Here is a 26,008-nt window from a genome sequence, read left to right as displayed (position 1 = left end):
AAGTTTCTTTTATAAAAAAAAACAGTTCCCAGAGTCAAGGTATACATCAATTCTAATTTACAAGGTAAAAAATGCTTCCCAGTCAAGTTGGCAGGTTAAAAATGGTGCCAATAAAGTTTACAGACAGGCATGCTTTGTAGTTTCAATTTGTGTAATGAGAATGAATGTATTTTCTTGGTGGGTTGATTCATGTAATTATATGTTACATTCTTTGAAAGTTCAGTCTGTAATGAAATAAATGAGCCCAAAAATAAACTGGTGTTCACCTGCCAAAATATTGCAGATTTTTATCTAAAAGGCCGACAAAACTGCAAACAAGAGTAGTAAGTGGTGCATGTGGCGTTTCCAAATAAAAGGTTTCTGATACTGATTCTGTTGTCATCTGTGTTGTCATTTCATGTTCATTATCTTCAAAATGAAAACTTATTATCTACAAAGTTCAAAGTGTTCAATATTATTAAAGAATTCAACCTTTTTGCAAACTTTTATGTAATTCCTAAAGCTTTTAATTACTAGTTAAACTGATTTTGATGATTAAAAGGTCCAAACATTGCTGGTCTGAAATAGATTCTAATTCATTTTAGACAATAACTTGATTTATATAAGTCTGTATATGTTACCTTTGTAAAAGAAACGACACATTGATAGTCCATGAAAGGTGTGAGCCCCTTTCACGGAGATATTTGATTAATAGATCATTTGTCAAGCAGAACACTGGGTTTTGTAATAGCTTGCATGAAAACTAGGGAAGACATGTGTTTTATGTCATTTTAACGACATGAACTGTAACTGAATAGAACTGATGTAAAATTGATATGGGAAACAAGATACAAACCTACAAGCCTGGTCTGTCATCATCCGCCAGCCAACACCAGCCCCCCTGTTGTAATACCAGAGTAACACCCTTCTCTATTTATTCCTGTACACTTTGACATTCAGTCCACTATCTGACTGGTCTGCCGGTTCATCCATTTATATATTCATGTATATAAACCAGAGACTGTTGTGAATTTTTTACATGCAGAGTCCATAAAACAATGACTAAAAGTCTCGGTATGAAGATTAATTTGAAAGTAGCAAAATCCTGGTAATAAGCTGCTTCTTCTTTCTGAAATCCATTTCTAAACAGTAAGTCAGTGCCGGGGCGTGCCCACTGACTTAATCATTTAGAAAGCCAAAAATTGGCATTAATTATTACTTAGATGATCTCAATATACTGTAACTGTCTTACATGGTTAGTTCTACAGAGAAGACACTGATGGTTGTTGTTGTTGTTGCAGGTGTAGTCAGTGTGAAGAGCAGTCACTGCCCGGTGGACCATTTCACATGCTGGAACCAGCAGTGTCTCCGCCTCTCCTGGCTCTGTGATGGCGACAACGACTGCGCAGACAACAGCGATGAACTCATGTGCCGTAAGTACACGCCTGGCTGGAAGCATGCATGGCAGGTTCAACACATGTGAATTACATAGCAAGGATCTTCCAGAAAGAAATACTGCATTATCAGACTGAAAATTTTATGCATGTACAAAATGGTTTGAATACTTGTGTGTCATTAAACATTTCTGAAAAGTTTGCAATCTGTTGCCATTCCTATTTAATAAATGATATGAGATCATAGCATGTGGTAGATAAGTCATAATCTTATTATATTTCTTAACTGTTTTATTTGTTATGATATGTTCAAAGTGGGTGTTATTGTACCATTTAAGTAAGCCAAAATGGCCCATATTTCCATTGCTGTTAAGGTAGATATACTGATATGATTTCCTTATACTTAAGCTAGTTATAGTCATTTAACATTTCAGCGGATATACTACTATTTTATGGGGTTTTATTCAATCGCTACAAATTCTTTAAGTAGAGATCACAGAATACCTGATACATTCATACAATCATCAAAATCATATCTATGTTTTGTGCAAGTCTTGTTAATTAAAATGAAAGCAACTTAAGTATTAAAATAAGGCTGAGTTTAATGGTTTGAGAAGTGGGAATGGTTTAAGATCATGTAGCGGGACAGTTTTACAGCAGTTTAATGATGGTGTACACTTTTCTCCCAACTGTATTGTAATAACTGGGAAACAGAGTGGTAAAGTGTTAGTCATTTGTCATATTGAGGCACAGTTTTTAAAGTCGGTAAAGGTCTGTGATCAAAGGAAATGTAGAGGACAGAAGTACTTTAGCAATCACTTATGTGTCACTGCTGCTGGACGGCTTGAAGGAGAATAGCATTTTAAGTATAGATTATTTTTTATTTGGAGATCTAAATGCAAATTAATTATTAAAGTCTGGCACAGCCCGACGAACAATTAATTTTTATAGAGACTTCCAAATGAATGATAATGCTTTTTTAGCTTGACTATTCGAAGAATAAGGAGAGCTATACTACTCACCCTGGCGTCGGCGTTGGTGTCACACCTTGGTTAAGGTTTTGCATGTAAGCACCTTTAAGTCTCAGTAAATACATCAGTTATTGCATTGAAACTTTGGATATGTATTCCCAACTATCTTACATACTAAATTAATGAAGTTAGATAACAATTATATGAATATAATGCAAATAATAGGCCTTTATTATTCGACTTAGAAATTCTGGTTAAGGTTTTGCGTGTAAGCACACATAGGTTAATATCTCAGCAACTACTTGAGGTATTGCATTGATACTTGATACAATGGTACTCAACCATCCAACCTACTAAATTAACCAAGTTAGATAACTCTAATTTGCATTTAATGCAAATAATTGCCCTTTATTATTCGACTTAGAAATTCTGGTTAAAGTTTTGCGTGTAAGCACACATAGGTTAATATCTCAGCAACTACTTGAGGTATTGCATTGAGACTTTATACAATGGTAGTCAACCATCCAACCTACTTAATTAACCAAGTTAGATAACTCTAATTTGCATTTAATGCAAAATAATTGCCCTTTATTATTCGACTTAGAAATTCTGGTTAAGGTTTTTCATGTAACCACATTTAAGTCAATATCTCAGCAAATATATCATGTATTGCATTGAAACATTAGATATGTATTCCCAGATAACACTTTTTTTAATATAATGAAAATAATGTGCCTTTATTATTTGACTTAGAAATTCTGGTTATTAATCTAACAGTGATCCATGCAAGTTTCGCCATAACTTTTCAATCCTTACATTGAAAAGCGGCGGAATAGTCGAGCGCGCTGTCTCTGTGACAGCTCTTGTTTTTTCCATGATATTAAGGTAAGACAGTTGAATCATTGAGCAATGTGAATGTAGGTATTAATGTTTGGGGAATTTTGTCAATTACACATCACTGGTCTCTTACAAGGCTATCCTCTTACAAAATGTCCTGTACTTTCTACAACACTAAATATTATATTTCCAGTACAATTATGATTAAAAGACTCTGTTCGTTAGATACTCATTACTCAGATTAAATAATTGAGACAAACTACAACTGTATAAAATTACAATTGTTATAAGAACAGCAAATATATTGGTCATTCAACCAATAAGATCAGCAAATAAAATGTTGATCAATTTGGAAATTAAACAAATATTTTGGAAAATACTGTCATCCCATTGGTTCAAAAATTATTTCAACCATAGTACTGAATTTATAGATGAAAAAATAATAATGTTATTTTGGAAATTATTTAGTTTCGCAACTACTGCAAGAGTCCAGACTGCAAGTTGCCAACACAACTTTTACACTGATTTGGATTATTAAAGCCCACTGTGTTAAAGTGCCATGTAAAATGGTAATGCTATCTTAACAACTGATATCAACTGATATCCTGTTGCTTCATATCACATAATGTGCTATTTTATTATGAAATCCTGCATTGTTTATTCCCTTTTGATTACATTTTCACTGCACATAAATCATGGAGCGGTGAAATTAATCATGTTAATGCCATTCCAGCTTCATTAAAGCTGTTGTAAGAAGGAGTTCAAAGCATTTTAGGAATACAAGGTTACAGAGTAATCACATTATAAGACACAAGAGAGAACATAGTTCACACAATATGGTAGATTTCTGATACATTTCTAATCAGCTTTTGTATTGTAACAGCTGATAAAGCTGCTGATTTAAGCAGTGACAGATGGAAGGAATTAGGGAGACGTAAGAAATTAATTAATGCCAATAATCATGACATTAGGTCATTCTTTGTTTGAAGTTATTCTATTTCCTCTTCCTCAGCTCCAAAGAACTGCACGGCCGATGAGTTTCAGTGCAACAACAATAACTGTGTGCTGAAGAAGTGGCGCTGTGACGGGGATGATGACTGCAAGGACTGGTCGGACGAACACCACTGTGGTACGTTCATTGCCTGAAAATCACTTGGGAAGTTTGGACAATTAAAAAGAGGAAATGATTCCTTTATTTCTGCCATAATATGGCAAAAACAATGCTGTTTTAACTGAATCATGTACCAGATTAATGAAATGTGCCGTAACATTACTTTTGTTCCAGTAATGTTAGACAAGGGTTTCCTTGAATTATCTTTCACATTTAACAAGGTTATTTTTTATATATAGAAAACTCATTCTGGTACTTTATTACAAACTTTGTAGAAGTGGCTTTGATTTAAAAAACAACATTAAAACACTTTTAAGTGCTAGTAGCATTTCTGTATATTGGAAGTGACATTATGTTATCTGAATTGTTTTAATATCAACAAAATATCAAAGTTAATAACCTGAAGTGCACATCACAAGTGTGCTCATGATAAACCTGGTGTATTTCAAAAGAATCAATGATAAGTTTGACAGGAAAAAAAATGAGCACGTTGAAGGCCTGTTAAGATGAGATAACCTGAAATAGATTTTGCTACATGACTGTCTCTGGATGAGATAACCTGAAATAGTTTGTGTTAAATGACAGTCTCTGGCATCTGAGAGGCTGGAGGTATCTCTCTCTCCCAGGCATGCAGCACCGTGCTGGTGTTATAGAGGTGCAGCTTTTTATCTGTAGTCACAGGCTTTCTTCAACTCTTATTTCCAAGCATCTCAAATATTTAGAGTAGTTTTTGCTGCACGTTTTACATGAAATGACTGCCAACATTTGTATTAATAGAGACACCAATGTAGGCTGCAGGATCTTCTGATTTAAATGGTATGACTGTACTAGGTAAAAAAATAACATGGGGTTGATTGTTTAAGAATAAGTTTATACTGGTATTTACATGGTGTTGATTGTTTAAGAATAAGTTTATACTGGTTTTTACATGGGGTTGATTGTTTAAGAATAAGCTTATACCGGTATTTACATGGGGTTGATTGTTTAAGAATAAGTTTATACCGGTATTTACATGGGGTTGATTGTTTAAGAATAAGTTTATACCGGTATTTACATGGGGTTGATTGTTTAAGAATAAGTTTATACTGGTATTTACATGGGGTTGATTGTTTAAGAATAAGTTTATACTGGTATTTACATGGGGTTGATTGTTTAAGAATAAGTTTATACTGGTATTTACATGGTGTTGATTGTTTAAGAATAAGTTTATACTGGTATTTACATGGGGTTGATTGTTTAAGAATAAGTTTATACTGGTATTTACATGGTGTTGATTGTTTAAGAATAAGTTTATACTGGTATTTACATGGTGTTGATTGTTTAAGAATAAGTTTATACTGGTATTTACATGGTGTTGATTGTTTAAGAATAAGTTTATACTGGTATTTACATGGGGTTGATTGTTTAAGAATAAGTTTATACTGGTATTTACATGGGGTTGATTGTTTAAGAATAATTTTATACTGGTATTTACATGGGGTTGATTGTTTAAGAATAAGTTTATACTGGTATTTAGATTATAATTCACATTTCCATCAATGAAATGGCCCTTCAGTCAGTACCTGTGACTCTTAATCATTCAGATTTGTTGTTTTATAACTAGGAGACATAATGTCATTATTTTGTTAAGATGATTTATGAACACCCTGAATGCCCTGGGCTGTAGTGATGTCACTTCTGTTATCATGTTACAGAGCATGAATGCACTGAGAATCAGTTCCGTTGCCACAACGACAGCACATGTATCGACCGGTCATGGGTGTGTGACAAGGAGCCAGACTGTCTCGACCAGTCAGACGAAGCCTCCTGCGGTAAGACCAACCTTCAGTCAAGATATATGTTGTCAGACATATTTCAATAAGTCATGTGTTTTTGATTGCAACCAATGGTTTATCTCAAATACGGGTACAGAGGCAGGTGGGTAGGAGTGTGTAAGCCCATGGTAATGTACGTACAGAGGCAGGTAGGAGGAGTGTGTAAGCCCATGGTAATGTACGTACAGAGGCAGGTAGGAGGAGTGTGTAAGCCCATGGTAATGTACGTACAGAGGCAGGTAGGAGGAGTGTGTAAGCCCATGGTAATGTACGTACAGAGGCAGGTAGGAGGAGTGTGTAAGGCCATGGTAATGTACGTACAGAGCAGTGTTCCCGAAATGTGCCTGTCCGCCGGACATGTCCGGCAAATTTTGTACGGGTCCGGCAGATCTTCCGAAAATGACGGTCCGTATGACCGACATATTTTGAGACGACTAAATAGCGAAAAGGTATTTGAAAGCGAAATGTCTATAAAAACTTTCGCTGATTATTTGCCTTTGCGGTAGTTAGTCGATCCCATTCTGATATTGACGTCACATAACATCGCCAAAAGTCGGCCATTTCGGATTTCCGATATGCTTCATCATTATGTTGATTCCTGGGGATAAACGAGTAAATACGATTCATCAGTAAAGGCATTTTATTACAACAGTTTTGATTGGTTTTTGGTTTGAAACAAAGTACAATCAAAATCGTCGGCACTCAATTTACTTCGTCTGCAGTCAAAATGGCGGTGGTCGGTGGAATTACCGCATGACCGAAAAACCAGAAAGCACCTTAATGGCAGCAGTGTTTAAATATTTTTTGCGAGACCAGGTGTGTTTAATTTAACTAAACGACATGTCAATGTAGTGTTTATATGTTGTTGTTTTTTTTTGTGAACTAAATCAGGAAAGCATTAAAAACAGTTCATTGTTTTACTCTTTATGTATACTATGACATATTTATGCGGACAGGCAAATATTTTTTCGGACAGGCAAAAACTTCCAACTTGCCTGTCCAGTGGACAGGCAGAATTTTTACAATTTCGGGAAAACTGACAGAGGCAGGTGGGGAGGATTGTGTAAGACCATGGTAATGTACATACAGAGGCAGGTGGGGAGGAGTGTGTAAGGCCATGGTAATGTACATACAGAGGCAGGTGGGGAGGAGTGTGTAAGACCATGGTAATGTAAGGCCATGGTAATGTATATACAGAGGCAGGTGGGGAGGAGTGTGTAAGGCCATGGTAATGTACGTACAGAGGCAGGTGGGGAGGAGTGTGTAAGACCATGGTAATGTAAGGCCATGGTAATGTACTTACAGAGGCAGGTGGGGAGGAGTGTGTAAGGCCATGGTAATGTACGTACAGAGGCAGGTGGGGAGGAGTGTGTAAGGCCATGGTAATGTACGTACAGAGGCAGGTGGGAGGAGTGTGTAAGACCATGGTAATGTAAGGCCATGGTAATGTATATACAGAGGCAGGTGGGGAGGAGTGTGTAAGGCCATGGTAATGTACGTACAGAGGCAGGTGGGGAGGAGTGTGTAAGACCATGGTAATGTAAGGCCATGGTAATGTACTTACAGAGGCAGGTGGGGAGGAGTGTGTAAGGCCATGGTAATGTACATACAGAGGCAGGTGGGGAGGAGTGTGTAAGGCCATGGTAATGTACTTACAGAGGCAGGTGGGGAGGAGTGTGTAAGGCCATGGTAATGTACGTACAGAGGCAGGTGGGGAGGAGTGTGTAAGGCCATGGTAATGTATATACAGAGGCAGGTGGGAGGAGTGTGTAAGGCCATGGTAATGTACGTACAGAGGCAGGTGGGGAGGAGTGTGTAAGACCATGGTAATGTAAGGCCATGGTAATGTACGTACAGAGGCAGGTGGGGAGGAGTGTGTAAGGCCATGGTAATGTATATACAGAGGCAGGTGGGGAGGAGTGTGTAAGACCATGGTAATGTACATACAGAGGCAGGTGGGGAGGAGTGTGTAAGGCCATGGTAATGTACATACAGAGGCAGGTGGGGAGGAGTGTGTAAGGCCATGGTAATGTACTTACAGAGGCAGGTGGGGAGGAGTGTGTAAGGCCATGGTAATGTACTTACAGAGGCAGGTGGGGAGGAGTGTGTAAGACCATGGTAATGTACTTACAGAGGCAGGTGGGGAGGAGTGTGTAAGGCCATGGTAATGTACTTACAGAGGCAGGTGGGGAGGAGTGTGTAAGGCCATGGTAATGTACGTACAGAGGCAGGTGGGGAGGAGTGTGTAAGGCCATGGTAATGTACGTACAGAGGCAGGTGGGGAGGAGTGTGTAAGGCCATGGTAATGTACGTACAGAGGCAGGTGGGGAGGAGTGTGTAAGGCCATGGTAATGTACGTACAGAGGCAGGTGGGGAGGAGTGTGTAAGGCCATGGTAATGTACATACAGAGGCAGGTGGGGAGGAGTGTGTAAGACCATGGTAATGTACGTACAGAGGCAGGTGGGAGGAGTGTGTAAGACCATGGTAATGTACGTACAGAGGCAGGTGGGGAGGAGTGTGTAAGCCCATGGTAATGTACTTACAGAGGCAGGTGGGGAGGAGTGTGTAAGACCATGGTAATGTACGTATAGAGGCAGGTGGGGAGGAGTGTGTAAGACCATGGTAATGTACGTATAGAGGCAGGTGGGAGGAGTGTGTAAGACCATGGTAATGTACGTATAGAGGCAGGTAGGCAAGAGTGTGTAAGTCCATGGTTATGTACGTATAGTGTCGGGTTGGGAAGAGCTGTGTGGGTCAGGGCATTAATGTGTACTAATTTCAGCATGTCCATGACCATTTTGGTGTTTATATTCATTTACGTTCAGGGGTGGAGGAGCTGTACTGTGGGGAGCATGAGTTCACGTGCCTGCAGGCTCATCGCTGTATCCCACGCCAGAAACGCTGTGACAGACACAATGACTGCAATGACTGGGAGGATGAAACAGGATGTGGTCAGTGATTGTTCTCTTACATATTGGTGTGCAAGAAACAAAATGGCAAATTTCCTTTTGGATTTCAACAATAGTTTGTGTTTTCACATAATATGATCAAATGGGAGCAATGATAAATGTGTAAGCTTATTGCTGCCATCGTAATAATGCAAGTATTGGAGGCTTACTTGTTTAAATTAATATGTGTGAGTAGTTGAAATATCTTTGTTGTACTGGTCAATTTGTATTGCAAATTAAACTTTCAATTTGATTTGTGACATTTATATGATATATAACTGAAATTCTTGATCGTACCATATATTGTCATACGCTTCTTGATACACATTACATTTTTTGTGAAGAAAATACATAAAAAGTCACATTTTTGTACATTTCACCAAAAAGCGCGTGCGATGATGTTTACTGACGTCATGACACACAGTAATTAAATTTGTATTCACTGCATACATCAATAAGTTTCTTCGATATCACGTCTTTTAAGGGTTCTTTTGTTTGTAAAGTATAGTTTTGTAAAGTTAATGTTAATGGAACTCATCTATTGAAATCTCATGATTATGATTACATAAAGTGTAAATTAAAAGAAATTGAAAATATTACATCACAGCATGTGACTCATCTGGCTTGGGGGTGCCAGAGGGAATTTATCAGCACGGCTGAATTCCCCGAAAATGCCTATCCGGTGTGCTAGATACCATTTTCCTATGCAGGTTTTGAGGACCTGATGTGTGGTGCAGGGGAGTTCACGTGTCGACGATCCCACCGCTGTATCCCGGTGGAGCAGCGCTGTAACCGTGACAATGACTGCGGGGACTGGGAGGACGAGATAGGCTGTGGTGAGTGCAAAACTGGCAAAAAGTTTAGGCGCTAGCATGAAAAACATACATCCATGAGAAATGGTGGAGAGATGTCCTTCAATTATCTAATTATCTTGCATTTGTCATTGTAAGATGTATAACTGACTGAAAGGTAAATATCAGACCAAGGAACAAGGTGGATTTTGTGCTGATATAAATGTTTAAGAAAGAAACAGAATAGAGCTATAGAACTCGTTGTGGAATAGATATTACTGTTGCAGATTTAAGGGGCTTTAACATGATCAATGTCAGGTTTCTTGACTAAAGGTTATTCATTTTTAATGTGTTGCAGACTTTCAGCAGCAGCCGTCCCATAGCTGTGGTGATGGAGAGTTTCCGTGTGACGAGAGTCTGTGTATCAACGCCAAGTGGGTGTGTGACGGACAAAAGGACTGTGAGGACTTCAGTGATGAACGCAACTGTAGTATGTACATCAAGTATTAAGTTTCGATGTGAATTTCTGAATAACTTTAGTTAAGGATGACATATCTTGACTAAACTTGGTCTATAGGAAGAGTTTATGGAGACCGTTCATGGGATTGCGTTTGGGGTCCCTAGGTTCAAGGTCAAGGTGACTGTTACTAAAAATAGAAAAACAGTTGAAACTGAATAACTTAGTTAGGGTTGACATATCTTGACCAAACATGGTCTATAGGAAGAGTGTATGGATACCTTTCATGGGATTGCATTTGGGGTCCCTAAGGTCAAGGTCACTGTTACTAATAATAGAAAAATGGTTCAACCTGAATATCTTTAGTTAGGGTTGACATATCTTGACCAAACTTGGTCTTTAGGAAGAGTTTATGGATACTTTCATGGGATTGCGTTTTGGGGTCCCTAGATTCAAGATCAAAGTCACTGTTTCTAAAAATAGAAAAACAGTTGAAACTGAATAATTTTAGTCAGGGTCTACATATCTTGACCACACCAGGTATAAAGGAAGAGTTTATGGATACCTTTCATGGGATTGCATTTGGGGTCCCTAGATTCAAGGTCAAGGTCACTGTTACTAAAAATAGAAACATGGTTGAAACTGAATAACTTAAGTTAGGGTTGACATATCCTGACACAACTTGGTATAAAGGAAGAGTTTATGGATACCTTTCAATGGATTGCATTTGGGGTCCTTAGGGTCAGGTCACTGTTACTAAAAATAGAAAAACAGACACAGGCTGAAGTTCTTCTGTCAATCATTAAAAACCTGGTTTCGTCACTGTCTCATCTGTCATTGATGGATCATAAATCCTATGCATTATTGTAAACATGCTAGATAACTGTGAACATTGTCCTGTCATTTCAGACGTGACCCATTGTAAGGATGGGGAGTTCCAGTGTGGCGGGAACACGAGCCGTGATTGTATCCCCCTGGAGAAGAAATGTGATGGCAAAACTGACTGCCCAGACAACTCAGATGAGAACCTCTGTGGTGAGGAGAAGCTCTCATACTTGCCTTGATAATGTTGTGGCTTTCTCTCTCTAATATATCTAACATAATTTCTTACCTTGCACATTGATAAGTTGAAGGCTCAGAGGAAACATGAAAATTAAACTCATTCTTAGCTCGACTATTTGAAGAATTAGGAGAGCTATACAACTCACCCTAGCATCAGTATCGGCATCACACCTGTCAGCACATGGTTTATATCTCAGCAAATACTTGATGTATTGCATTGAGGCATTATACAATGGTACTCAACCACCTAGCCTACTTGAATAACCAAGTAAGATAACTGTATTTTGCCAATAATGACCCTTTATTATTGGACTTTTGATTCTGGTTAAGGTTTTGCAAGTTACCACATTTAAGTCAATATTTCAGCAAATGTATTGCTTTACACATGGGCTCCAAACCATTCAACCTTCTTAATTAATCAAGTTAGATACCGGTAACTATATCTTGCATATAATTTAAATTCTTCCCCTTTATTATTCAACTTAGAAAATGTGCATGTAATAGAAAATTTGCATGTAAGCACATATAAGTCAATAACTCAGCAACTACATGAATTGAACCTTTAATCATTCAAGTAAGGTAAATCTATCTTGCATGTAATGCAAATTTTGCCCCTTTATTTTTTTACTTAGAAATTCTGTTAAAGGTTTTGTAATTCTGTTAAAGGTTAAAGGTTTTGCATTTAAACTAAATTTGCAGTAATCCATGCATGTTTCACTTCAACTTTGCAATTGTTAAACTTAAAATTGGCGGAATAGTCAAGCGCGCTGTCACCATGACAGCTCTTTTTACCATTATTAGTATGCAGACTTATTTCCTGCATAGGGTTAATTGAGTGCAAAACAGGCTAAGATTAAAGGATGAAACAAGGTTCTGGAAAACACACATTCCCCTTGATAGAGTTTTAATGCACTATTTGATTATGAATATCAATAAAAAAACTTTTCACCATTCATGTTTCAGTTCATGAGCAGTGTGATTACGGTCAGTTCCGGTGCGCGAATGGTGAGTGTGTGGGCAAACAGAAGGTGTGTGACACCGTCACCGACTGCACCGATGCCTCCGATGAACAACACTGTCGTATGTATATTCCTCACAGTGTCATGGCACTTTACTGAGCTATGTGTAAGTAGGTCTTAATCTACAATTCCCTTTGGCACTTAATTTCCACTATAAAATGTATTAGAAGGCAAAACAATTCAGGTTACATTCTTGTATACAATATCCAATTTCCATCCATGATTATGGTCTTGTGTAAAAAATAATAATTAATAACATATTCAAACCAATCCTTTGATTCCCAGACTGGGCAGCCTCCTGTACAGATGGGAATGGTGGCTGTGAGCAGGAGTGTCAGCAGACATCACTTGGGGCCAAGTGCTCATGTCACCATGGCTACATGCTGCTGGCAGATGGGCAGGGGTGTGAGGACGTAGATGAATGTTTGCTGTACCCTGTCTGCAGCCAGCACTGCAAGAACACACCCGGCTCGTTTCAATGCTCTTGTTCTGTGGGCTATGTTCTCAAACCTGATGGAAGGGGATGTAAAGCTCAAGGTATTATGGCATTGATATGTTTGATAAAAGCCAGATGAACTCATCTTGTCTTATGGAGTGGGATAAGTAAATCAACTTTAGATATAAACTGAGCCTCTAAAAGTTTGGAACCTCAATCGGTCCGGACCCGGATGTGTATTTTGTCAATAATTTTTTGCTATGTGGCAATTCGTAAGCGGTGCTTGAAAGCCATCATAGTCGATTTAGATAGTAGTTCATACAAAATTAATTCTAAATGATATTATCATCGAATTCTATGGGGTTTCGAGGAACGATGCGCTAGTAATTAAATGCAGCCGGCGGAAAGCGGTCAGATGACTTAAAGTGTTACAGTATTGTTATTTATTTGTTTAATGCTACCACAGTGGATCAACATTCAACTGATAATCTTTGATAAACAGCTATATCTTTATTCATAATCAGTGCTTTTAAATGTTTAAAATCAACAATGATTTTTTCATTACATTTTCTTAAAATGATGTTAGCGGCACACTCAGTGGTCAGACTCTGTAGTTTATTAAGCGTGTCGCAGGTTAATTATTGAGGAATTTTATTGCTTTCGTGGATTATTAATGACACTTGTCTTTTATAATATAATGATTATGGATCGTCATAGCAAGAGTGTGATAATTGTTTACATGATTAAAGACGGTGAATCTGACATCTCTTTGATGTAATAAAAACAGCAATTTACACAGACATTATCGCCCTCAAGGATGTCCTCTGATATTTGGGGATGTTGTGGTCTAGACTGGCAAATTGTCACTTTTTAGAAGCCCTGGATATAAACACAAAATCTATTGACTATTTCAGTGAACCCCGGGGAGAAGGCCTACCTAATATTTGCTAACCGTGTGGACATCCGGCGTGTGATGCCAGACATGTCGGAGTATGACAGCATTCTGAATGGGCTGGAGAACGCAATAGCTCTTGACTTTCACCACGAGAAAGGTTTTGTCTACTGGTCAGACGTAACTTTGGACAAGATCAAGAGAGCGTACCTTAACGGCACTGGCATTACGGAGGTGGTGGCCTACGGTCTAGAAAGTCCAGGTACTCGCTTTGAGCATTATTGTGACTACTAGAGGGAAGTCATTTCTCAGAGGTTAATTAACTTACAACATAATGAAGTTTGAATTTTAGAAACATGAAAATCATATACACTCAGAATGTTTATCTAATTAAAAAACATAAAATGTAGTTAAGAAGCATGCCAGTATTTAACATGGTGTTTATATTGCAGGCGGTGTGGCTGTGGATTGGATCCACAACCTGTTGTTCTGGACAGACTCTGGGACGTCTCGTGTCGAGGTGGCCAACTTGGACGGTCAGCACAGGAAGGTCCTCGTCTGGGATAACCTGGAGAAACCACGTGCCATTGTCGCTCACCCAGGACAGGGGTACGAATAAAGACCATGAGGCTTATGCTGTATACACAATTCAAATATAAAAAAAAGGAAATTCTGAAGTCAGTGAAGAGCAAAAGCTTTAGTCTTTATTTATATGATTTAGAAGTATGCACTCATATTTAGAACATTTAACTTGATACAGACTAAGGACAAGGTAATAGTTACTGCACACACAATCTGACTTATTGAAATTATACTTGAGGGCTTCGGTCAAGTTGTATAGTTTTGATCACTAGGTTAGTGTGTGACATAACTGTGTTATGCCATGTTGTCAAGGACAACACTCAATAACTATCATGCATATAAGTTGATAGCGTTGTAACTCATCCACAAGCTATTTATTGGACAATTAAGCTCCGCCTACTCGTTACTGTTTTGAAATGGGAGTTAATGTATAAACACATACAAACACAGCTCTCTCAAACACGGTACAAGGTGTTGATTAACTCGTATACTATTTATAAGCAATCTTTAGAGAAACAAAGTTGCACATTTCTTTCAGAGTGATATTCTGGACAGACTGGGGCAGTACACCGAAGATTGAGCGGAGCTACATGGACGGTGGTGGTCGGATCACTGTGGCAAACACTTCGCTGTTCTGGCCCAACGGCCTCACCCTGGACTACGGGGCCGACAAGCTGTACTGGGCTGATGCCAAACACCATGTGATCGAGTGTGCTGACCTAGATGGCAAACAGAGGAGGACCGTCATCAACCAGGGTAACACTTAATGATCTCATAACTTGGCATATAAAGCTTTCTTGTTGTTATGTAATTAAATGTAATTAGTTTGTGAATAAAAATATGTAATCTTAAAATTGCAGGCTTTGATTGCTTGTTTGTACATTGGAATTCATTGAACACTTGCACATTCGGTAATCGGTCTTGTCAGTATGCTTCATTTATTAGAGAATATTTAAAGGAATAGTGACTTCCAAGTTGTCAATACTTGCTATAAATTATAGCAAGCATATTGACAACTTGAAGTGACTATTCCCATAGTATGACCTTGTCCTGCACCAGGTTTACCCCACCCGTTTGCCCTGACCCTTTTTGAGGATGAGCTGTACTGGACAGACTGGCACACAAAAAGCATCAATCGGGCCAACAAGTTCACGGGTAACGACGTGGAAATGGTCCGCAACCGCCTCCACTTTCCCATGGACATCCACATCTTCCACCATGATAGGCAGCCACAGGGTGAGCATTTCCACTGGCATGTACTTCATGGAACAGGGCTTCAGCTTACATAACACTGTTCTTAGAATAAAAGAAATAAATTAACATGAATAATGTTATAGTCCCTTTAAATTATTCTTATTTCAACTTACCTTTTTATTGAAGCTTTTTATTTCCCTTGTTTATTCATAGATTTTGTTTTTCTCCAGTTTCACATGCTTCCAAGCCAAATGCGCTGTGAACATTCTAAGGAAGCCTGATTGTGTGTAATCCATCCAGTTTGCATTTTGATATGGGATGAATATTTTCACTATATTTCAGCATGACTCAGCACTTTCTTGTGTTATTTTTCTCACTTTACTGTAGAACTAGACTTTATGATTAATACAAGCTGTATTTTATGTTGTGTTCCTGATCTTTTACTTTAAGGTTTGGTTGAAAAAAAGAAGAATTACATTGAAATCTTCTTAATAAGTGCAAATCCAAGATCAGTCATTCAGTGGCTATTTATATAACACTTTCTGGAAACATAAACATTAAGTCCCATAGATAACCAGTGTTTCCCTGTGTTACAGCGGAGAACCGTTGTGGGCCAGTTCAGGGAGGGTGCAGCCACCTGTGTCTGCCAGGGCAGTTGGGGTACATGTGTGCCTGCCCCACAGGCCTACATCTCAAACCTGATAACAAAACATGTGTCAGAAGTAAGTTCAACTCAAATAAAATATGTTTTTCCTGTTTCTTTGCCCTTTCACCAAGGACATTTATGTACAAACAAGAAAGGCATGTCTACATTCTAGTTATAAAATCTTAGCTCATTATTCAGTATGTTTCAAACTAAATTTTCTGTTTTTATTTACATTTTCAGACATCAAGTCCTTCCTGTTGTTTACAACGAGGTCAGATGTCAGAAGGATAACTCTGGGCACGGAGGACCAGTCAGATGTGGTTATCCCCCTTAGCAAGACTGTCAGCACCAATGCCGTTGACTTTGATGCTGACACAGACACCATTTACTGGACCGACAGCGGCACTAACACAATCAGCGCGGCCAAATGGGACGGTACTGAGGAGCGGGTAGGTGGACAACTCGTTTGTGGGCCATTTAGTTAAAACTTGCATTTTTGCCAGTCTTAATACGTCTTTATCTTTATGATGACTATATGTAAGTTTGTCAGTATGGGAAAAAAAACAATTTGGTCAGTATGAAAAGAAATGATTATGAAGATTATTTTTTTAAGAAAAACTTAAACAAAATGCCAGTAGTCTACAAAAAAATAATTCATCCTGGAAATAAATGTATGCTTTTTTCGATCAATGAGATCATGTAACTGACAATAATTGTATGATAAATTGTTAATGTTACCAACATTTGGCAAATGTTTATTTTCTAGGTGATAATTGGTTCGAGTGTTGACACCCCAACAGGGTTGGCGGTGGACTGGTCCACGAGGAAGCTGTACTGGACTGATTCTGAGATGGGGAGAATTGAGGTAGCCAGCCTGGATGGCTCCATGAGAGGTGTCCTCATCTGGGAAGGACTTGGACAACCAAGGGACATTGTCGTTGACCCAATATCAGGGTCAGTGTTAACTAACTGCTGTAAAGCCTGCATCTTCTTTATATTGAATAATTTGCCTTGTAGAAGGGAAAAACAAAAGAAACATCATGACCTCTTTGTTCAATTTAAATTTCGTTGAAATAGTGTATGATGAAAAAATTCAACCAAATTTAGGCACTTTCATAAGTGTTTTCCTGGTTATAGGTACATGTTTTGGACAGACTGGAAAAAGCCATCTTGTATTGGAAGGGCTGGTATGGATGGGCAGGGCAGGCAGGTGATCGTGTCACGCAACTTGACCTACCCCAACGGCCTCACAGTGGACTACTTTGGGGGCTTGACACGCCTCTACTGGATCGACCCTGGGGCCGTAGACCCAGGATCAATACAATCCTGTGCCCTTGATGGCTCCGATAGAAAGGTACACAACATGTGGTGAAGTACAGCTTAGTTTGTTTGTGTACTCATTTAAGCCTGACCATTCGAATAATAAGGAGGCCATACTACTCACCCAAAACTGTTGTCTTGGGCGTCCGGTTTAAGTTTAAGGGCAAGTTGGCATTTTTGCTTATAACCAGGGCTTTTAAAAATGAGCAATTTGACGGTTATGACCGATTTTGACCACGCCAGACTGAGAGTTTCAAAAAGTGTCCAAAAAATAAAAATGGGTCTGACAATTTTTCACTTTTTAAAAATGTAATGGTGTGGGGGAGGGGGCAGCTTGATGACCTCCCGGACCGATAAAGGTTCCAAAGTTTTGGAAGCCCTGCTTATGACTCCAATACCCTTCATTCAATAACTCCATATTATCCTAAATTTATACAAATTGTTCCTCCTGATTGACTTAGATTAAAGTTTTATGACAGAATGTGTCAGGTTAAAGTTTTAGGGCAAGTTGGGATTTAACTCATAACTTCTGTAGACTTAATCCAATTGACTTAATACTTCACATAACTATAGATCACCATTTATCTATTAGGTTATATAGCACCATTTCATCCTAAATACAAACTATGGTCCCTCAGACAAATAGGAACTTAGGTTCAAGTTTTAGGGCACATTGTGTCCAGTTTTGGGATTTTCACTAATTACTTCTATACCCTTCATTCACAGTTATTTACAGCCATCACACAGGTTGCACTGTATCGGTTTGATGGCCCTAAAATTATTAAAAATTGCTTTTTACTGCCATTTATTGTAATGTTTCAGGCAGAACCTACCTACCACGCATCTTGTTGAAAAAATGCCATTTTCAAAATAAAAAATCAGGCTATAAGGCTGTGTTCCGCATTGTCCTGTGTTTCTATTCTAGGCTTTCATTAACTTAAATACAAGTAAAAATATCTTTAAAATTGTGTAAAATATTCATATACTTACATGTTGAATAATGCCCAAAAACCTCACTGAAAGGTATAACAGACACAAATTGACACCAACTCAATTTTTCAGTGACTTGTCATCTGTATACAAACTTACCTATTTAAGAATGTTAGTGATCAATATTTCCAAACTTCATGGGATGATACGGAAGGTCGTCATGAAAATATGTCAGATATTGAAGGCTACCTGTCCATATTGGCCTAATATTACGGTTATCCGGCCAACAAGGCCTTATGGGGGCATTTGTCATGTTCCTGTGACAACTTTTTTTTTTTCATTTTTGCACAATATACATTTAATGTAAGAAATTAAGAACATTTTTTTTTAGCTCACCTGTCACGTAGTGACAAGGTGAGCTTTTGTGATCACTCTTCGTCCGTCGTCCGTCCGTCCGTCCGTCCGTCCGTTCACAATTGCTTGTGAACACAATAGAGGTCACAATTTTGACCTAATCTTTATGAAACTTGGTCAGACTGATCATCTCTATAAAATCTAGGTCAAGTTCGATATTGGGTCATCTGGGGTCAAAAACTAGGTCACTAGGTCAATTAGTAGAAAAACCTTGTGAACACAATAGAGGTCACAATTTTAGCCTAATCTCAATGCAACTTGGTCAGAATGGTCATCTCTATAAAATCTAGGTCAAGTTCGATATTGGGTCATCCGCGGTCAATAATTAGGTCACTAGGTCAATTAGTAGAAAAACCTTGTGAACACAATAGAGGTCACAATTTTAGCCTAATCTCAATGCAACTTGGTCAGAATGATCATCTCTATAAAATGTAGGTCAAGTTCGATATTGGGTCATCCGCGGTCAACAACTAGGTCACTAGGTCAATTAGTACAAAAACCTTGTGAACACAATAGAGGTCACAATTTTAGCCTAATCTCAATGCAAGTTGGTCAGAATAATCATCTCTATAAAATCTAGGTCAAGTTCGATATTGGGTCATCCGCAGTCAATAACTAGGTCACTAGGTCAATTATTAGAAAAACCTTGTGAACACAACAAAGGTCACAATTTTGACCTAATCTTTATGAAACTTGGTCAGACTGATCATCTCTATGAAATCTAGGTCAAGTTCGATATTGGGTCATCTGGGGTCAAAAACTAGGTCAGTAGGTCAATTAGTAGAAATACCTTGTGAACACATAAGAGGTCACAATTTTAGCCTAATCTCAATGCAACTTGGTCAGAATGATCATCTCTATAAAATCTAGGTCAAGTTCGATATTGGGTCATCCGCGGTCAATAATTAGGTCACTAGGTCAATTAGTAGAAAAACCTTGTGAACACAATAGAGGTCACAATTTTAGCCTAATCTCAATGCAACTTGGTCAGAATGATCATCTCTATAAAATGTAGGTCAAGTTCGATATTGGGTCATCCGCGGTCAACAACTAGGTCACTAGGTCAATTAGTACAAAAACCTTGTGAACACAATAGAGGTCACAATTTTAGCCTAATCTCAATGCAAGTTGGTCAGAATAATCATCTCTATAAAATCTAGGTCAAGTTCGATATTGGGTCATCCGCAGTCAATAACTAGGTCACTAGGTCAATTAGTACAAAAACCTTGTGAACACAATAGAGGTCACAATTTTAGGCTAATCTTAATGCAACTTGGTCAGAATGATCATCGCTGTAAAATGTAGGTCAAGATTGATATTGGGTCATTCACGGTCAATAACTAGGTCACTAGGTCAATTAGTACAAAAACCTTGTGAACACAATAGAGGTCACAATTTTAGCCTAATCTCAATGCAACTTGGTCAGAATGATCATCTCTTTAAAATCTAGGTCAAGTTCGATATTGGGTCATCCGCAGTCAATAACTAGGTCACTAGGTCAATTAGTACAAAAACCTTGTGAACACAATAGAGGTCACAATTTTAGGCTAATCTTAATGCAACTTGGTCAGAATGATCATCTCTATAAAATCTAGGTCAAGTTCGATATTGGGTCATACGCAGTCAATAACTAGGTCACTAGGTCAATTATTAGAAAAACCTTGTGAACAAAACAGAGGTCACAATTTTAGCCTTATCTTAATGAAACTTGGTCAGAATGATCATCTTAACATAAGCTAGGTCAAGTTCCATATTGGGTCAACCCAGGTCAAAAACTAGGTCACTAGGTCAATTAGTAGAAAAACCTTGTGAACACAATAGAGGTCACAATTTTAGCCTAATCTCAATGCAACTTGGTCAGAATGATCATCTCTATAAAATGTAGGTCAAGTTCGATATTGGGTCATCCGCGGTCAACAACTAGGTCACTAGGTCAATTAGTACAAAAACCTTGTGAACACAATAGAGGTCACAATTTTAGCCTAATCTCAATGCAAGTTGGTCAGAATAATCATCTCTATAAAATCTAGGTCAAGTTCGATATTGGGTCATCCGCAGTCAATAACTAGGTCACTAGGTCAATTATTAGAAAAACCTTGTGAACACAACAGAGGTCACAATTTTGACCTAATCTTTATGAAACTTGGTCAGACTGATCATCTCTATGAAATCTAGGTCAAGTTCGATATTGGGTCATCTGGGGTCAAAAACTAGGTCGGTAGGTCAATTAGTAGAAATACCTTGTGAACACATTAGAGGTCACAATTTTAGCCTAATCTCAATGCAACTTGGTCAGAATGATCATCTCTATAAAATTTAGGTCAAGTTCGATATTGGGTCATCCGCGGTCAATAACTAGGTCACTAGGTCAATTAGTAGAAAAACCTTGTGAACACAATAGAGGTCACAATTTTAGCCTAATCTCAATGCAACTTGGTCAGAATGATCATCGCTATAAAATGTAGGTCAAGTTTGATATTGGGTCATTCACGGTCAATAACTAGGTCACTAGGTCAATTAGTACAAAAACCTTGTGAACACAATAGAGGTCACAATTTTAGCCTAATCTCAATGCAACTTGGTCAGGGATGTTCCTTGCATGAAGCTCTACCAAAGTTGTTCAAAGACATGGATTCCATGCGAAACTCTGGTTGCCATGGTAACCGATAAGAAAAACTTAAAAAAAATTCTCCTCCAAAACCACAAGGCCTAGAGCTTTGATATTTGATATGTAGCATCACCTAATGGACCTCTACCAAGATTGTTCAAATTATGCCCCTGGGGTCAAAAATGACCCCGCCCCGGGTCACGTGGTTTACATAGACTTAGATATGGAAAACTTAACAAATCTTCTCCAAAACTAGAAGTCCTAGGGCTTTGATATTTGGCATGTATAATTACTTTATGGACATCTACCAAGATTGTTCTAATTATGCCTCTGGAGTGATAAGAGGCCCTGCCCGGGGGTCGCAAGTTTTACATAGGCTTATTTAGTGAAAACTTAAAATCTTGTCTAAAACCACAAGGCCTAGGCATTTGATATATGGTATGTAGCTTTACCTTGTGGTTCTCTACCGAGATTATTCAAATTATGCCCCTGAAGTGATAAGAGGCCCCACCTAGGGGGTCACAAGTTTTACGTAGGCTTATATAAGGAAAGTGTTTAAAAATCTTCTTGTCTGAAAATGCAAGGCCTACGCATTCAATATTTGGTATGTATCATAACCAAGTGGTCCTCTACCAAGATTGTTCAATTTATGCCCCTGGGGAGAAGAGGCCCTATCCAGGGGGGAGTCACAAGTTTTGCATAGGCTTATATAGAACAAAAAACTTCTTGTCTAAACCAACAAGACATTGGCATTTTATATGTGGCATAACCTAGTGGCCCGCTACCAAGATTGTTCAATTTGTGCACCTGTGGTGAAAAGAGGCCTCACCCTGGGTGTCACAAGTTTTACATAGGCTTATATAGGAAAAAACTTTAAAATTTTCTTGTCTGAAGCCACAAGGACTAGGTCTTAAATATTTGGTTTGAAGCATTGCCTACTGATAGGGTCATGTGGGGTAAAAAACTAGGTCAGTGGGACAAATAAAAGAGTGGCCTCTAGGGGCCATACTTTTCATTGGATCTTTATGATAATAGGTCAGAATGTTCACTTTATTTAGCAAAGCTACAGGTGAGCGATACAGGGCCATCATGGCCCTCTTGTTTCATTTTGTGTTTGCCATAATGGGTGTGATTTCCAAGGAAACACTTGTAGTGTGACTAGATTTGACAGAGTATGTGTTACAGATTGTGTACAGTATGACCAGCATGGTGCACCCCCAGCCTTTTGGATTCACCATATACAAGGAGAGTCTCTACTGGGCAGACTGGCTCCACAAGAAGATCATCCGAGCGGGGCGGGACGGGCAGGGTCAGGTCACCCTGCAGGGCAATATGGGTAACGTGATGGACATCACTGTCTTCCACAGGCAGAGACGCCTAGGTGAGCCCCCTCTTAACACCTTACTTCAAACCTGGCAAACATACTTAAATAGGTATCACATGTTTTCGCCACACTCCACCTTTTGTGTGTTTTTTTATTTATGGCATCATCCTTTTATTGTTCCCTTATAACATATGATTACATCTATTTTTTATTTTTCTAAATTTATTAAAGGGATCCTGATCAAAATGATCACTTCACTGACATGTAACAACAATCTGGTGTATGTTATTACAGTACAGAGTGAATGTCAGGTGGATAACGGAGGTTGCAGCCACCTGTGCCTGCCCGCACCTCTCCCCCGGGGTCACACTTGCGCTTGCCCAACTGGTACGCTCCTCAGGACCGATGGTAACACCTGCAACACAGGTATGATTGTCTTTCTTATTTCTTGACAAGATTCAAACATGTTACAATCTCTAAAAGTTCATGTAAATATGCATATAATAATTTCGTGATACAACTAAAGAAACCAATACAAATTACGATCATGATTTAGCAAAGGCATTATAACCCTTGATCAAGTAATGTTTTGCTGACCCAAATGATTTATTAAAAGCATAACAACCATATTTCAAATAAAACACTGGTCAATTTTCTGTGCTTCCCACAAAATATGTCGGGAATAGATGAAGTTTTTGATTTGAAGTGCACTGGAAAAGATTGCTACTAAATTTGGTTTGACAATGATGGGCGCTCATGACAAGTTACATGTCTGATTTGCAGAATTCAATCTTTTTTTTAAATCATCTGTTTTTCGAAAAAATCAAACTGTTGAGCTATTGTAAGCCTTGGTGTCTTGGAAAAACCTTAACCTTGGCCATTACTTTTAAACAAATGAAATTAATTTATGCTCTAATTTGATTTTTACATGCAATAATATAAAAAAATTTTAGACATGCGAAACTACCTGATATTTGCCCAGCGTACTGGCATACGGATGATCTCCCTGGATGTTGGCTACTATGCTGATGTCAGCCTGCCTATCCCTTTGTTAAAAAATGCCATCGCCATTAGCGTGGACAGGCTTGAAGGTACCTGCGTTAATCTACATTTGTTACAATACCTACCATACATGTTACGAAACATAACTGTACTCATCGCATTTGTGATAAAACAAATTTAATTATCATTTGATTAGAAAGTGAAATTGACAATAGTTTGATATACATGAGTTTTCCATGTGTATAGACTATGTGTACTGGACGGACACGATCCTGGACCGGATCCAGCGTGCGCGTCTCAATGGCTCTGCAGTGGAGGACGTCATCACTACCGGCCTCGACACGCCTGACGGCATGGTCATAGATGAGATTGGCCGCAAAATATACTGGACTGACACAGGTAGGGTAACTGTGCATTTTGTTTGATAGAACTTGATCATGTCAAACTGTTAAAGCTATTATGTCTTTCTAGGCTTGTGTAATCGATCTACCTCACAACAATGGTATATTTTGTTATGTATCAAGATTGCATAATTTATCAGTGTAAGACTGATTTTAGGTCTTAATCGTATTGAGGTTGCCAACCTGGACGGCTCCATGCGAAAGGTTCTCATCTGGGAGAAGCTGGACAAGCCGAGAGCGATCACACTCTACTACGAGGAAAGGTGAGGATCAAATCACACCTTTATCGGTAGCCATACAATTCCTACTGCAATGAATAATTCCAAACATTTCTGCCAGATGCTTTCTGTTCAAGTACACCTGTCCAATATCAATTCTGACCCAAAATAGTATCTAATTTAAAGCTGTACCGGAAGCACTTACTAGAAGCACTGTTACTAGAAGTACTGTTATTTGAAACACTTATGAGCTTGGTGTGTGTATGGTTGTATATTACCTAATGGGTATATCTTGCCTATACCCCTGTGTGTATGGTTGTGTATATCTTGCCTATACCCCTGTGTGTATGGTTGTGTATATCTTGCCTATACCCCTGTGTGTATGGTTGTGTATATCTTGCTTATACCCCTGTGTGTATGGTTGTGTATATCTTGCCTATACCCCTGTGTGTATGGTTGTGTATATCTTGCCTATACCCCTGTGTGTATGATTGTGTATATCCTGCCTATACCCCTGTGTGTATGGTTGTGTATATCCTGCCTATACCCCAGTGTGTATGGTTGTGTATATCCTGCCTATACCCCTGTGCGTATGGTTGTGTATATCTTCCCTATTCCCCTGTGTGTATGGTTGTGTATATCTTGCCTATACTCCTGTGTGTATGGTTGTGTATATCTTGCCTATACCCCTGTGTGTATGGTTGTGTATATCTTGCCTATACCTCTGTGTGTATGGTTGTGTATATCTTGCCTATACCACTGTGTGTATGGTTGTGTATATCTTGCCTATACCCCAGTGTGTATGGTTGTGTATATCTTGCCTATACCCCTGTGTGTATGGTTGTGTATATCCTGCCTATACCCCTGTGTGTATGGTTGTGTATATCTTGCTTATACCCCTGTGTGTATGGTTGTGTATATCCTGCCTATACCCCTGTGTGTATGGTTGTGTATATCCTGCCTATACCCCTGTGTGTATGGTTGTGTATATCCTGCCTATACCCCTGTGTGTATGGTTGTGTATATCCTGCCTATACCCCTGTGTGTATGGTTGTGTATATCCTGCCTATACCCCTGTGTGTTTGGTTGTGTATATCTTGCCTATACCCCTGTGTGTATGGTTGTGTATATCTTGCCTATACCCCTGTGTATAATGGTTGTGTATATCCTGCCTATACCCCTGTGTGTATGGTTGTGTATATCTTGCCTATACCCCTGTGTGTATGGTTGTGTATATCCTGCCTATACCCCAGTGTGTATGGTTGTGTATATCCTGCCTATACCCCTGTGTATATGGTTGTGTATATCCTGCCTATACCCCTGTGTGTATGGTTGTGTATATCCTGCCTATACCCCTGTGTGTATGGTTGTGTATATCCTGCCTATACCCCTGTGTGTTTGGTTGTGTATATCTTGCCTATACCCCTGTGTGTATGGTTGTGTATATCCTGCCTATACCCCTGTGTGTATGGTTGTGTATATCTTGCCTATACCCCTGTGTGTATGGTTGTGTATATCCTGCCTATACCCCTGTGTGTTTGGTTGTGTATGACCTAGTGTGTATATCTTGCCTATACCCCTGTGTATATGGTTGTGTATATCCTGCCTATACCCCTGTGTGTATGGTTGTGTATATCCTGCCTATACCCCTGTGTGT

At 38.8% G+C, this 26,008-nt stretch overlaps 1 protein-coding gene across 1 annotated transcript in view; it reads left to right on the top strand.

Moving 5' to 3' along the window:
* Positions 1-26,008, top strand: part of LOC128231361 (low-density lipoprotein receptor-related protein 4-like) — a 62,696-nt gene that overhangs the window by 11,574 nt on the left and 25,114 nt on the right. Inside the window, exons 3-24 of the mRNA XM_052944075.1 lie at positions 1,281-1,412; positions 4,194-4,310; positions 5,987-6,103; positions 8,933-9,058; positions 9,766-9,891; positions 10,205-10,336; positions 11,213-11,338; positions 12,329-12,445; positions 12,670-12,921; positions 13,735-13,974; positions 14,165-14,321; positions 14,833-15,050; positions 15,354-15,530; positions 16,085-16,210; positions 16,375-16,583; positions 16,901-17,088; positions 17,272-17,488; positions 22,592-22,787; positions 23,025-23,156; positions 23,684-23,821; positions 23,979-24,131; positions 24,291-24,396. Coding sequence (XP_052800035.1) covers positions 1,281-1,412; positions 4,194-4,310; positions 5,987-6,103; positions 8,933-9,058; positions 9,766-9,891; positions 10,205-10,336; positions 11,213-11,338; positions 12,329-12,445; positions 12,670-12,921; positions 13,735-13,974; positions 14,165-14,321; positions 14,833-15,050; positions 15,354-15,530; positions 16,085-16,210; positions 16,375-16,583; positions 16,901-17,088; positions 17,272-17,488; positions 22,592-22,787; positions 23,025-23,156; positions 23,684-23,821; positions 23,979-24,131; positions 24,291-24,396 — 3,502 coding nt within the window. The remainder of the gene's footprint in view (positions 1-1,280; positions 1,413-4,193; positions 4,311-5,986; positions 6,104-8,932; positions 9,059-9,765; positions 9,892-10,204; positions 10,337-11,212; positions 11,339-12,328; positions 12,446-12,669; positions 12,922-13,734; positions 13,975-14,164; positions 14,322-14,832; positions 15,051-15,353; positions 15,531-16,084; positions 16,211-16,374; positions 16,584-16,900; positions 17,089-17,271; positions 17,489-22,591; positions 22,788-23,024; positions 23,157-23,683; positions 23,822-23,978; positions 24,132-24,290; positions 24,397-26,008) is intronic.

The sequence above is a fragment of the Mya arenaria genome, chromosome 4 (genome assembly GCF_026914265.1).
Source record: "Mya arenaria isolate MELC-2E11 chromosome 4, ASM2691426v1".
Classification (NCBI taxonomy): domain Eukaryota; kingdom Metazoa; phylum Mollusca; class Bivalvia; order Myida; family Myidae; genus Mya; species Mya arenaria.
The sequence above is the reverse complement of the archived record's forward strand: the minus strand, read 5'-3'. Positions and strand labels throughout refer to the sequence as shown.